The following is a 14,607-nucleotide window of genomic DNA, read 5'->3' as shown; positions in this document are numbered from 1 at the left end:
AACTATGGATTATTTTGAACCAAACCAACATTTGTTATTGAAGTAGAAGTCCTGGGAGTGCATTCTGACGAAGAACAGCAAAGGTAATAACATTTTTCTTATAGTGAATCTGATTTTGGTGAGTGCTAAACTTGGTGGGTGTCTAAATAGCTAGCCCTGTGATGCCGGGCTATCTACTGAGAATATTGCAAAATGTGCTTTCACCGAAAAGCTATTTTAAAATCGGACATAGCGAGTGCATAGAGGAGTTCTGTATCTATTATTCTTAAAATAATTGTTATGTTTTTTGTGAGTAATTTAGTAAATTCACCAGAAGTTTGCTAGTTCTGAACGTCACATGCTAATGTAAAAAGCTGGTTTTTGATATAAATATGAACTTGATTGAACAAAACATGCATGTATTGTATAACATAATGTCCTAGGGTTGTCATCTGATGAAGATCATCAAAGGTTAGTGCTGCATTTAGCTGTGGTTTGGGTTTATGTGACATTATATGCTAGCTTGAAAATGGCTGTCTGATTATTTCTGGCTGGGTACTCTGCTGACATAATCTAATGTTTTGCTTTCGTTGTAAAGCCTTTTTGAAATCGGACAGTGTGGTTAGATTAACGAGAGTCTTGTCTTTAAAATGGTGTAAAATAGTCATATGTTTGAGAAATTGAAGTAATAGCATTTCTAAGGTATTTGAATAACGCGCCACGGGATTCAACTGGCTGTTGAGTAGGTGGGACGATTTCGTCCCGCCGACCCTAGAGAGGTTAAATTGTAATTACTTCGCTACTATGGCCTATTTATTGCTTTTCCTCCGTACTCCAGATTTTTCTATTGTGTTATTGACTGTACTTTTGTTTATCCCACGTGTAACTCTGTTGTTTTTTCGTCGCAGTGCTTTGCTTTATCTTGGCCAGGTCGCAGTTGTAAATGAGAACTTGTTCTCGACTGGCCTACCTGGTTAAATAAAAAATAAAATCTTAACTTTATTGACAACACCCAAATGGATACTGTCATTAACACGGTTCTTTAATAATTACACACAATTCATAATACTGTAGCAAATATTATATTAAACATTACATTCAAACGAGCCTTACAATTATAATCCAAAGTAGTGTGAAATGAACTCATAAGCAACCTGGAAATGGAGGTTACTCCCCTGAGTTTCACCCATTCACATTCAGAATACATTGTGAAAAACTAAAATCTTTGCTCACCATTTTTGCTCCTGACAGATATAGTACATCCATAACTATCGGTTTCTTCATTAGCAGGGAGGAGTTTCTGCAATCAAATTGCCCTCGTGCTGCAATTTTAGCAAACACAGAAAGGGGCCTATATTGGAGACCAATTAGTCGTCTGGCACACTGCTTAGAGTTTCAACAACATGAATAACTTATTTCTAGCCTACAATCATCTATGTTACTACTAATGTGAAAACAAGACAAAATATGACTATTCTTGCTCATTTTAAGACAATTGTCAAATAATTTTAACATTCATGACAGACGTCAATTGTTGTCCAACATCATGGCTACGCTGTTGGCATCCCCTTTTACAGTGGATTACCGCTGTTGTGGGCCTTTAACCATCTGTCTGACTTTATTGTTCACACAGGAGAGATACGGGACTATCGTGGATCCTGGTTAAATAAAGGTGAAAAACAAAATGTACTAAAAAATACATTTAAAAAATCATAAGTTTATTGACAACACCCAAATGGATACTGTCATTAACTCGGTTCTTAATACTGTAGCAAACATTATATTAAGCAGGACATTCAAGCGAGCTTTACAATTATAATCCAAGGTAGTGTGAAATGCACTCATAAGCAACCTGGAAATGGAAGTTACTTCCCTGAGTTTTTCCCCCATTCACATTCAGAATACATTGTGAAAAACTTTAATCTTTGCTCACCATTTTTGCTCCAGGCAGATATAGTACATCCATAACTATCGGTTTCCTCATTACCAGATATACTACATCCATAACTAGTGATTTCCTCATTACCAGATATACTACATCCATAACTAGTGGTTTCCTCATGACCAGATATACTACATCCATAACTAGTGGTTTCCTCATTACCAGATATACTACATTCATAACTAGTGGTTTCCTCATTACCAGATATACTACATCCATAACTAGTGGTTTCCTCATTACCAGATATACTACATCCATAACTAGTGGTTTCCTCATTACCAGATATACTACATCCATAACTAGTGGTTTCCTCATTACCAGATATACTACATCCATAACTAGTGGTTTCCTCATTAGCAGGGAGGTGTTTCTGCAATCAAATTGTCCTCGTGCCGCAATTTTATTAAACACAGAAAGGGGCCTATATTGGAGACCAAAAGTCGTCTGGCACACTGCTTAGAGTTTCAACAACATGAATAACTTATTTCTAGCCTACAATCATCGATTTCACTACTAATGTGAAAACAAGACAAAATATGACAATTCTTGCTCATTTTAAGACATTTGTCCAACAATTTTAACATTCATTACAGACGTCAATTGTTGTCCAACATCATGGCTCCGCTGTTGGCATCACCTTTTACAGTGGATTACCGCTGTTGTGGGCCTTTAACCATCTGTCTGACTTTGTTGTTCACACAGGAGAGATATGGGACTATCGTGGATCCTCTGGGGAGCCTCAACAACCTCGTGATGCTGAAGAGGCAGAGAAGAGTCTCTCCAGATCAGAACACCTCAAGAAACACCAGCAGAGATCCACAGGGAAGAGAACTCACTGCTGCTCTGACTGTGGGAAGAGATTCACCTCATCAGGCATTAAAATTAATCAGATAATCCACACACTGGAGAGAAACCTTTTAGCTGTGATCAATGTGGGAGGAGTTTTACTACATCTGATCATCTGACAGTACACCAGAGAACACACACAGGAGAGAAACCTTATAGCTGTCATCAATGTGGGAAGAGTTTTGTTCAATCTACATCTCTGACAGTGCACCAGAGAATACACACAGGAGAGAAACCTTATAGCTGTGGTCAATGTGGGAAGAGTTTTAGTCAATCTTGCTATCTGACAGTGCACCAGAGAATACACACAGGAGAGAAACCGTATAGCTGTGGTCAATGTGGGAAGGGTTTTGCAGCATCTACCTATCTTACTCTACACCAGAGAATACACACAGGAGAGAAATCTTATAGCTGTGGTCAATGTGGGAAGAGTTTTAGTCAATCTGGCCATCTGACAGTGCACCAGAGAACGCACACAGGAGAGAAATCTTATAGCTGTGATCAGAGATAATCTGATAAAAAAAATCTCTGATCAAATATCAGAAAATACATACATGAAGAAGTTGTTTCATGATATCTATGAATTAATGTCACAATGTAGAAAGTTTTAACATTGTAGTAGGAGTATTTTAATGATGTCACAATGTAGAACCCTAAACGTTTGTCCCCTGTTCTATTGATTTCAACATGATATGGATATTAGCCTCAGGGGGAAAATCCAGGCTCTGAAATGGAAGAGTTACTATTTATGAGATTTAACAAAAAGTGACTAACACAAAAAGAGGTGTGTTACACTTACCATGTTGGTTACGCACTTGAATCAAAATCTATCTGGCTGTTTTCTACAAATTGTCCTCTAACCAGTGAGGTAAAATATATCTCCCATTTCCATGTGTTTATTTTAGTTGTGTTAGTTTCAACAGCACGTACAACCTGATTACCCCCCTAAATGATATCAGTGATTTATTGCTACTTGTCAAAACAACAGTGTTTCTGGTGCTTGTACAGTTTATAAGGTGCTTGTTTTAAAAAATACAAGTAATATGATTATTGTGGCAGATGTTTGTGTACATAGCACATTTTATGTTTAGGTTTGCAATATATCACAAACTGACATTGTTGCCCTGCTTTTAGAATATCAGGGTTCATTCTCAGATGTGCCAAACCAAATGTACTAGAGCATGACATTGGGGACTGGGCCCGATCCAACAACATGCCTATCTAGTGAACCCTGAAAAGAGAGAGAAGCTCCACAGTGGTTTGCTTCCTGTCTTTAAGTTTGGAATACACACTCAGAGCCTCCTGACTGGGCCCTGTTTACACCACACAGGAATACACACTCAGAGCCTCCTGACTGGGCCCTGTTTACACCTCCACACAGGAATACACACTCAGAGCCTCCTGACTGGGCCCTGTTTACACCTCCACACAGGAATACACACTCAGAGCCTCCTGACTGGGCCCTGTTTACACCTCCACACAGGAATACACACTCAGAGCCTCCTGACTGGGCCCTGTTTACACCTCCACACAGGAATACACACTCAGAGCCTCCTGACTGGGCCCTGTTTACACCTCCACACAGCAATACACACTCAGAGCCTCCTGACTGGGCCCTGTTTACACCTCCACACAGGAATACACACTCAGAGCCTACGAGGCTTTTCTAAAAACTCCACTTTGCGTGTTTCACTCACCTCTTTTTTTAAACTAGGTTTGAGATGTGGTATCCACTCGGCTCGCTGCCTCTCAGATTAAAGGTGGGTCCATTTGTTCTGTTCCCGAACTGAGATCCCAAGTTAGAGGGATCCCTGGAGCACCATTTACCCAGGTCACCAAGTCAAGATTCACATCCCCATCGCCAAATGTGGTGAATTTCTTTAATATTAATTGAGACAAACTTATCACACAAGTCAGAGTTATTCTTAAACTAAATCTTTATTCACTTATAAGGGAGCAGGTCAATACAACACACATATAAAGTCAATCAATTGGGTGCCCTATGATAATGATGGCTGGTCGACGAATCACCCCCAGATGATTCATTGAGAGATGAATCACCCCCAGATGATTCGTTGAGAGATGAATCACCCCCAGATGATTCGTTGAGAGATGAATCACCCCCAGATGATTCGTTGAGAGCCACGATACAAAAGTACAAAGGTCTTTTACAGCCAAGATACACCCCTTTCAACCTACATGACCAACAACAGATGTATAGAACGGGTCACAAGGTTAAGATTTGTATGAAAGATACTTATAATTCTCAGCAGACAGTATCTGCTGTAAAAACAGTACTCTTTATGTAGAGACCAGGGTCTGGCCCTGAGGTCATCTCTCCCTGGTACCATATAGAACAGAAACATTAACTCATGTTCTGGAATGCGGTCTCTTCAGGTTTTATCACCCAAAAGACATTGTAAATCTCCTGTCAGTGTTTTCTCCCAGAGGCCCATCCTCAGTAGAACACAGACACAATAGTTCTAAGAACCCTCTATTCTGTTGCATAAAACAACCATTTGATGCAATAAAAGTATTATTACATAATGTTGCAGTTTTGCTCTCAGTGTCCACTGGAAGTTGACTAGTAACAACAACTGGGACCTAAAAGACACCCACCATGAGACCCACTAAATCTGCCCAAGAAGAGGAAAACAAAATAAAAACCCACACCAAACTTAAAGACAGGAAGCAAACCAAAAAGGTAGAGCAACTAAAGGTGTTGACTCTCCACATGTATCAAGACAACTGGAGCACTGGGCCAGACACTCTTAAATAGAACCTGGACCAGCTCAGGTGAAACACCTTCCCACTAACGAGATGGACAAGCCAGCACAGGTGTAACACATACTGACTAACGAGGTGACACCAATCAGTGCGTCCTACGTGCTAACGGAGCTGTACGTGCTAACGAGCTAGACGCGCAAACGAGCTAGATGCGCAAACGAGCTAGACGCGCAAACGAGCTAGACGTGCTAACGAGCTAAAGTCCAACCTCAAAACATAAATGGAAAAACCAAAGCCTGTAACACCTTCCCCCTTAAGACAACAAATATATCCTATATTTCTTTTGGACAAGTTTGCTCACCACCAACAGAAAACAACTTCCATTTCACATTATAATCAACTAAATGTATTCCCTTCTACAATATAAACATGGTGTCTACTGGCTGTCAACAATTAAAAACAAGAAAAAACATTTCTAAATAATATACAGTATCTTTTCTCCTTCATCTTTCGTTCTATACAATCCTTCCTTAGCTTCTAGAACTCTCGTCCTCTTGGAACGAGCCCAAACAAAACTCATCTCCAATAGGACACAGACATGTCTGATTTCAAGAGGAAACTCCTGCAATATCTGTACTAACTTTCCACCTCACTGCAGAGCTTCTCTCTCTTTTCAGGGTTCACTAGATAGGCATGTTGTTGGATCGGGGCCCAGTCCCCAATGTCATGCTCCAGTACATTTGGGTTGGCACATCTGGGAATGAACCCTGATATTCTAAAAGCAGGGCAACAATGTCAATATAATTGTACCAAAAAAATTGTCAGTTGGTTGAATAATCATGATTACTAAATGTTACATGAAATGAAAATATGAAATAGCCCCAATGTCAAAACACAGTTTAAACGTGTCCAAATCAATAACCAATACGCAGAAACAGTTTGGGATGAATTGAAAACCTAAACATAAAATGTGCTACATACACAAACATCAGCCATAATAATCATATTACTTGTATTTTTTTTTAAACAAGCACCTTGTTTTGACAAGTAGCAATAAATCACTGATAATCAATTAGGGGGGAAATCAGGTTGTACGTGATGTTGAAACTAACAACTAAACAAAACACATGGAAATGGGAGATATATTTTACCTCACTGGTTAGAGGACAACCTGCAGAAGACAGTCAGCTACATTTTGGAGTGATGCATTTAAATTTAGGGGTCGCTAAACAAAGGAACACAACACTTATTTGTCATAACTCATCGATATCATGCTAAAATCATTTGTGTGACAGAAGGGAGATGAGGTTGCACGTCCTGTTAAAACTAACAGCTCAAAAACCACACGGAATCTGTGAGTAATGTGTACATCACTGGTGAGAGGACAATTTGTAGAAAACAGCTAGCTACATTTTGAAGTGGTGCATTTTGATTCCAGTGGGTCACCAACGTGGTAAGTGTAACAACTTTTTTGTTAGTAACTTTTTGTTAAATCACATATATAGTACTCTTTCAATTCAGAGCCTGGATTTTCCCCCTGAGGATAATATCCATATCATGTTGAAATCAATAGAACAGGGGACAAACGTTTAGGGTTCTACATTGGGACATCATTAAAATACTCCTACTACAATGTTCAAAAATTCTACATTGTGACATTAGTTCATTGATATCATGAAACAACTCCTTCATGTAAGTAGTTTCTGACATTTGATCAGAGATCTTTTATCAGATTATCTCTGGTCACAGCTATGAGGGTTCTCTCCTGTGTGTGTTCTCTGGTGTTTAGTCAGACGACGAGACTCAGTAAAAAACTCTTCCCATACTGATCACAGCTATTCGGTTTCTCTCCTATGTGTGTTCTCTGGTGTTTAGTCAGACCCCCAGACTCAGTAAAACTCTTCCCACACTGATCACAGCTATATGGTTTCTCTCCTGTGTGTGTTCTCTGGTGCACTGTCAGATGGCCAGATTGAACAAAACTCTTCCCACATTGACCACAGCTATAAGGTTTCTCTCCTGTGTGTGTTCTCTGGTGTAGCGTCAGAGTGCTAGATGCAGCAAAACTCTTTCCACATTGATCACAGCTATAAGGTTTATCTCCTGTGTGTGTTCTCTGGTGTAATGTCAGATGGCCAGATTGAACAAAACTCTTCCCACATTGACCACAGCCATAAGGTTTCTCTCCTGTGTGTGTTCTCTGGTGTAGATTCAGATTGGTAGATGCAGCAAAACTCTTCCCACATTGATCACAGCTATAGGGTTTCTCTCCTGTGTGTATTCTCTGGTGCACAGTCAGTTCTCCAGATCGACCAAAACTCTTCCCACATTGATCACAGCTATAAGATTTCTCTCCTGTGTGTGTTATCTTGTGTTGAGTCAGAATGTTAGATGTAATAAAACTCTTCCCACATTCATCACAGCTATAAGGTTTCTCTCCTGTGTGTGTTCTCTGGTGTTTAGTCAGACCCCCAGACTCAGTAAAACTCTTCTCACACTGATCACAGCTATACGGTTTCTCTCCTGTGTGTGTTCTCTGGTGTGATGTCAGATTGCCAGATTGAACAAAACTCTTCCCACATTGATCACAGCTATAAGGTTTCTCTCCTGTGTGGATTCTCTGATTCATTTTAATGCCTGATGAGGTGCATCTCTTCCCACAGTCAGAGGAGCAGTGAGTTCTCTTCCCTGTGGATCTCTGCAGGTGATTATTGAGGTGTTCTGATGTGGAGAGACTCTTCTCTGCCTTGTCAGCATCAAGAGGTTGTTGAGGCTCCCCAGAGGATCCACGATAGTCCCGCCTCTCTCCTGTGTGAACAACAAAGTCAGACAGATGGTTAAAGGCCCACAACAGCAGAAATCCATTGTTTATTTGAGGTAAAAGGTCCTACCCATGAAGTTGTACAACAATTGACGTCTGTTCAATTATTTGACAATTAAGACAGTCAACTTAGCAACAATCATATTTTGTCTTGTTTTCACATTAGTAGTAACTAGAAATAAGTTATTCATGTTGTTGAAACTCTAAGCAGTGTACCAGACGACTTTTGGTCTCCAATATTATCCCCTTTCTGTGTTTGCTAAAATTGCAGCACGAGGGCGATGCACACACAATCTGGTTGTAGAAACTCCTCCCTGCTAATGAGGAAACCACTAGTTATGGATGTAGTATATATGGTAATGAGGAAACCGCTAGTTATGGATGTAGTATATCTGGTAATGAGGAAACCACTAGTTATGGATGTAGTATATCTGGTAATGAGGAAACCACTAGTTATGGATGTAGTATATCTGGTAATGAGGAAACCACTAGTTATGGATGTAGTATATCTGGTAATGAGGAAACCACTAGTTATGGATGTAGTATATCTGGTAAGGAGGAAACCACTAGTTATGGATGTAGTATATCTGGTAATGAGGAAACCACTAGTTATGGATGTAGTATATCTGGTAATGAGGAAACCACTAGTTATGGATGTAGTATATCTGCTAATGAGGAAACCACTAGTTATGGATGTAGTATATCTGCCTGGAGCAAAAATGGTGAGCTAAGATTTTAGTTTTTCACAATGTATTCTGAATATTACAGCGCAAGATCAGGAGTGCTACTCAAGGAAACTCACATTAAGCTCTGTGTCTACTCACTAATTCACCACCATGGGGGAAAACTCAGGGGAGTTCTCATAGGCTGACAGCAAAAATAGCCTCCATTTCCAGGTTGCTTATGAGTGCATTTCACATTACTTTTGGATTATAACTGTAAGGCTCGTTTGAATCTCCTGCTTAATATGTTTGTGTTATTGTCGCAAATCAACTAATTTATACTTAAAAAACACTTCAACCAGTAAAATGCTCTTTAGCTAGCTTTGCCATCAGCCTGAAACTGAGGGTTTGTACATTTGCATCTAGACGTTCCGCTAGCGGAACGCCTCACTAATATCCAACGGTAGAGCGTGGCGCGGAATACAAAAACCTTAAAAATGCTATAACTTCAATTTCTCAAACATATGACTATTTTACACCATTTGAAAGATAAGACTAAGTATCTCTGTGTCCAAACAGACTAACGAGACCCCGCTGTAAATCAAGCAGACAATAACACACTATAAACATCAATTTGTTAGGGATGTTGGATCCAACATGGAGCACGGCATAACTGTCTTTACCAGAGTAATGAATGAAGAAGCACTTTGGTTGTTGTTGCATGTCGTGATGTTTGTCATGTGACTGTCATTCAGAAAATGATTTCCTGGATCAGCTGATGATAGTTGAACATGTGACTGTAACTAAACAGCTACAGTATTAAGTATTATGTGTAATTATTGAAGAACCACGTTAATGACAGTATCCATTTGGGTGTTGTCAATAAAGTTAAGATGACTCTTGGTTAGAACCATTGGATTTAGCAAACTCTGAAATGATTTAGGATTTCTGTGCCCATGAAAACTGTTTTCCCAGCGTAACACAAGGAGACACTAAATGTTACGTAATTAGAGAGCATTTCAGAGATCTGAATACAAAAAACTGTCTGACAGCAAGATCCAGTATTTAAGTTGAAGTTCATCATATGACAAGCTTAATGTTATGACTATAACTACTGTTCCCTGAAGGAGGGAAACTAGGTACAACATACAATTAAATCCTCATGCTATGACTATAACTATTGTTCCCTGAAGGAGGAAAACTAGGTACAACATACTATTAAATCCGTGCCTCTCTGGAAGCCCCGCCTTCCACAGGTGATGACTGTGAGGCTCGGATTTATTCCTTAAATTTAATACCGCTCTTCACCGACCCAGGAAAGGGCAGCGCCAAACACGTGTTGCACCTCGTTTCCCTCCTTCATGGAAGAGTAATTATAATCAAAGTTACACTCCCTTTCAGTTGGTCAACTTCGGTACAACATACTATGGGGAAATACAATCATTCCCCAACTGACCCAAATGGATACTAAATGAAACGGCCCCTGGCAGACCACCCAGACCTTACCCCGCAGTTTTGTCAATTTATTCATTGTCTTTTGTTTGAAACTCCTGTCAATGTTGAGTAAGGACGGGCACCTGATTACACATATAGAAGTAGGATTAATCTACCTGGCCTGTACACAAATGTAGGCCTATAAATGTGCCCATTTGGGGATGTCTGATAGTATTTCAACCTGGTCGAGAATAATTTTTATTTTATTAACCTCTTACATCTAGACGTTCCGCTAGCGGAACACCTGCTCCAATATCCAATGATAGGCGTGGCGCGAATTACAAATTCCTCAAAAATACGACTATTTCACAGCATTTTAAAGATAAGACTCTCCTTTATCTAACCACACTGTCCGATTTCAAAAAGGCTTTACAGCGAAAGCAAAACATTAGATTATGTCAGCAGAGTACCAAGCCAGAAATAATCAGACACCCATTTTTCAAGCTAGCATATAATGTCACAAAAACCCAGAAGACAGCTAAATGCAGCACTAACCTTTGATGATCTTCATCAGATGACACACCTAGGACATTATGTTATACAATACATGCATGTTTTGTTCAATTAAGTTCATATTTATATCAAAAAACTGCTTTTTACATTAGCATGTGACGTTCAGAACTAGCATACCCCCCGCAAACTTCCAGGGAATTTGCTAACAATTTACTAAATTACTCACGATAAATGTTCACAAAAAGCATAACAATTATTTTAAGAATTATAGATACATAACTCCTCTATTCACTCGATATTTCCGATTTTAAAATAGCTTTTTGGTGAAAGCACATTTTGCAATATTCTAAGTACATAGCCCAGGCATCACGGGCTAGCTATTTAGACACCCGGCAAGTTTAGCACTCACCAATATCAGATTTACTATTATAAAAGTTTGATTACCTTTTGTTGTCTTCGTCAGAATGCACTCCCAGGACTGCTACTTCAATAACAAATGTTGGTTTGGTCCAAAATAATCCATCGTTATATCCGAATAGCGGCGTTTTGTTCGTGCGTCCCAGACACTATCCGAATGGTAAAGAAGGGTCGCACGCATGGCGCAATTCGTGACAAAAAAAATCTAAATATTCCATTACCGTACTTCGAAGCATGTCAACCGCTGTTTAAAATCCATTTTTATGCCATTTTTCTCGTAAAAAAGCGATAATATTCAGACCGGGAATGTCCATTTAGCTAAACAGAGGAATGAAAACAAACCTTTCGGTCGACGCGGGCACGAGCCTGAGTCTCACAGTACTGTAACCAGCCACTACCCAAACGCGCTACTTTGTTTCAGCCAGAGCCTGCAAAGCCACGATTCCGCTTTTTGCCGCCTTCTGAGAACATATGGCAGCCGTAGGAAGTGTCACGGGACAGCTAAGATCCTCACTCTTCAATAAACAGAGACAAGAAGAACGACACCTTGTCAGACAGGCCAGTTCCTGCATGAAATCTTCTCAGGTTTTTGCCTGCCATATGAGTTCTGTTATACTCACAGACACCATTCAAACAGTTTTAGAAACTTTAGGGTGTTTTCTATCCAAAGCCAATAATTATATGCATATTCTAGTTACTGGGCAGGATTAGTAACCAGATTAAATCGGGTACGTTTTTTATCCAGCCGTGAAAATACTGCCCCCTAGCCATAACAGGTTAATACACGTGGGTGGTGTTTATATATGGAAAAATACACATTCGAAATTTTCAACCAATCGATTGGTAGAAACAAAATTAGACTCTTGGTTGGCCAAGATTTATTTTAGTTGGGGACAGCACTAGAAGATGATTTTGGGGCTCCCGAGTGGTGCATTTCAGTGCTTGAGGCGTCACTACAGACCCTGGTTCGAATCCTGGCTGTATCCCAACCGGCCGTGATTGGGAGTCCCATAGGGAGACGCACAATTGGCCAAGCGTCGTCCGTCATTGTAAAAAAGAATTTGTTCTTAACTGACTTGTCTAGTTAAATAAAGGTTACATTTGAAAAATATAATAAAACATAGAGCATTCAGAAAGTTCAGACCCCTTCCCCTTTTCCACATTTTGTTAAATTACAGCTTTATTCAAATGTTTAATGCCCATCCAAGAGACTGTCGACCAATCATGTTCACATTGTCATGCTGTGACACGCAGTTCCTAAAATACATGTTATAAACTAAGCTAATTGTCCCAAAATCCCTTTTAAAAAGTCAGGGTACGAGTGAGAAACCGTCAAGGCACCAACTTTGAGAAGGTTCTAAAACAAAGGTTTCAAACCAATTCATGAATGTTATTGAATCATATAAATGTTATTGAATCTAGGTATGTTTCACCCTTAATGTAATTGAATCTATGTATACAGTTGAAGTCGGAAGTTTACATACACATTAGCCAAATACATTTAAACTCAGTTTCTCACAATTCCTAACATTTAATCCGAGTGGAAATTCTTCCCTGTCTTAGGTCAAGTAGGATCACCACTTTATTTTAAGAATGTGAAATGTCAGAATAATAGTAGAGAGAATGATTTATTTTAGCTTTTATTTCGTTCATCACATTCCCAGTGGGTCAGAAGTTTACATACACTCAATTAGCATTTGGTTGTATTGCCTTTAAATTGTTTAACTTGGGTCAAACGTTTTGGGTAGCCTCCCACAAGCATCCCACAATAAGTTGGGTGAATTTTGGCCCATTCCTCCTGACAGAGTTGGTGTAACTGAGTCTGGTTTGTAGGTCTCTTTGCTCGTACACGCTTTTTCAGTTCTGCCCACAAATGTTCTATAGGATTGAGGTCAGGGCTTTGTGATGGCCATTCCAATACATTGTTGTCCTTCAGCCATTTTGCCACAACTTTGGAAGTATGCTTGGGGTCATTGTCCATATGGAAGACTCACTTGCAACCAAGCTTTAACTTCCTGACGGATGTCTTGAGATATTGCTTCAATATATCAACATACCTTTCCTTCCTCATGATGCCATCTATTTTGTGAACTGCACTAGTCCCTATTGCAGCAAAGCATCCCCACAATATGATGCTGCCACCCCTGTGCTTCACAGTTGGGATGGTGTTCTTCGGCTTGCAAGCCTCCCCCTTTTCCCTCCAAACATAACGATGGTCATTATGGCCAAACAGTTCTATTTTTGTATAATCAGACCAGATGACATTTTTTCAAAATGTACGATCTTTGTCCCCATGTGCAGTTGCAAACCGTAGTCTGGCTTTTTTTTATGGCAGTTTTGGAGCAGTGGCTTCTTCCTTGGTGAGCGGCCTTTCAGATATAGGACTTGTTTTACTTTGGATATAGATACTTTTGTACCTGTTTCCTCCAGCATCTTCACAAGGTCCTTTGCTGTTGTTCTGGGATTGATTTGCTCTTTTCGCACCAAAGAACGTTAATCTCTAGGAGACAGAACGCGTCTCTATCCTGAGCGGTATGACAGCCGCGTGGTCCCATGGTGTTTATACTTGCGTACTATTGTTTGTACAGATGAACGTGGTACCTTCAGGCGTTTGGAAATTGCTCCCAAGGATGAACCAGACTGAGGTCTTGGCTGATTTCTTTTGATATTCCCATGATGTCAAGCAAAGAGGCACCGAGTTTGAAGGTATGCCTTGAAACACATCCACAGGTACACCTCCAATTGACTAAAATGATGTCAATTAGCCTATCAGAAGCTTCTAAAGCCATGGCATAATTCTCTGGAATTCTCCAAGCTGTTTAAAGGCACAGTCAACTTAGTGTATGTAAACTTCAAACCCACTGGAATTGTGATACAGTGAATTATAAGTGAAATAATCTGTCTGTAAACAACTGTTGAAAAAATTTGTTGTGTCATGCACAAAGTAGATGTCCTAACCGACTTGCCAAAATTACAGTTAGTTAACAAGAAATGTGTGGAGTGGTTGAAAAACGAGTTTTAATGACGCCAACATAAGTGTATGTAAACTTCCAATTTGACAACAATTTGACCCCCACAGCAAATCTTAACTGCCAATTATAGAATATACTATATAGCCTTCAAATCAGGTTAAAACTATAATTTTGACCTCATGGGTGGCCAGTCCTTGTATTTATAGTGTAGTCAATTCAGGGGGTAGCCCTGAGCTGGACTCAAACCTGGGTCCAGCAACTGTCAAGCCAACATCTTATAACTGTTACGCCAAG

General features: G+C 39.7%; 1 protein-coding gene across 1 annotated transcript; it reads right to left on the bottom strand.

The window, feature by feature from the left end:
* Positions 1 to 5,606: 5,606 nt before the first annotated feature.
* Positions 5,607 to 10,340, bottom strand: LOC145877065 (uncharacterized). The gene is made up of 2 exons (XM_082972364.1): positions 10,286 to 10,340; positions 5,607 to 8,302 (listed from the first exon to the last, which is right to left on the bottom strand). Exons 1-2 carry the CDS (start codon positions 10,338 to 10,340, stop codon positions 7,284 to 7,286), a joined length of 1,074 nt encoding a protein of 357 aa, XP_082828490.1. The 3' UTR covers positions 5,607 to 7,283.
* Between the last annotated feature and the right edge of the window lie 4,267 nt (positions 10,341 to 14,607).

Source organism: Salmo salar, unplaced genomic scaffold (genome assembly GCF_965601325.2).
Source record: "Salmo salar unplaced genomic scaffold, fSalSal1 ptg000669l, whole genome shotgun sequence".
Taxonomy (NCBI): domain Eukaryota; kingdom Metazoa; phylum Chordata; class Actinopteri; order Salmoniformes; family Salmonidae; genus Salmo; species Salmo salar.
Note: the sequence above shows the minus strand (reverse complement) of the source record. Positions and strands in the feature narration are given on the sequence as shown.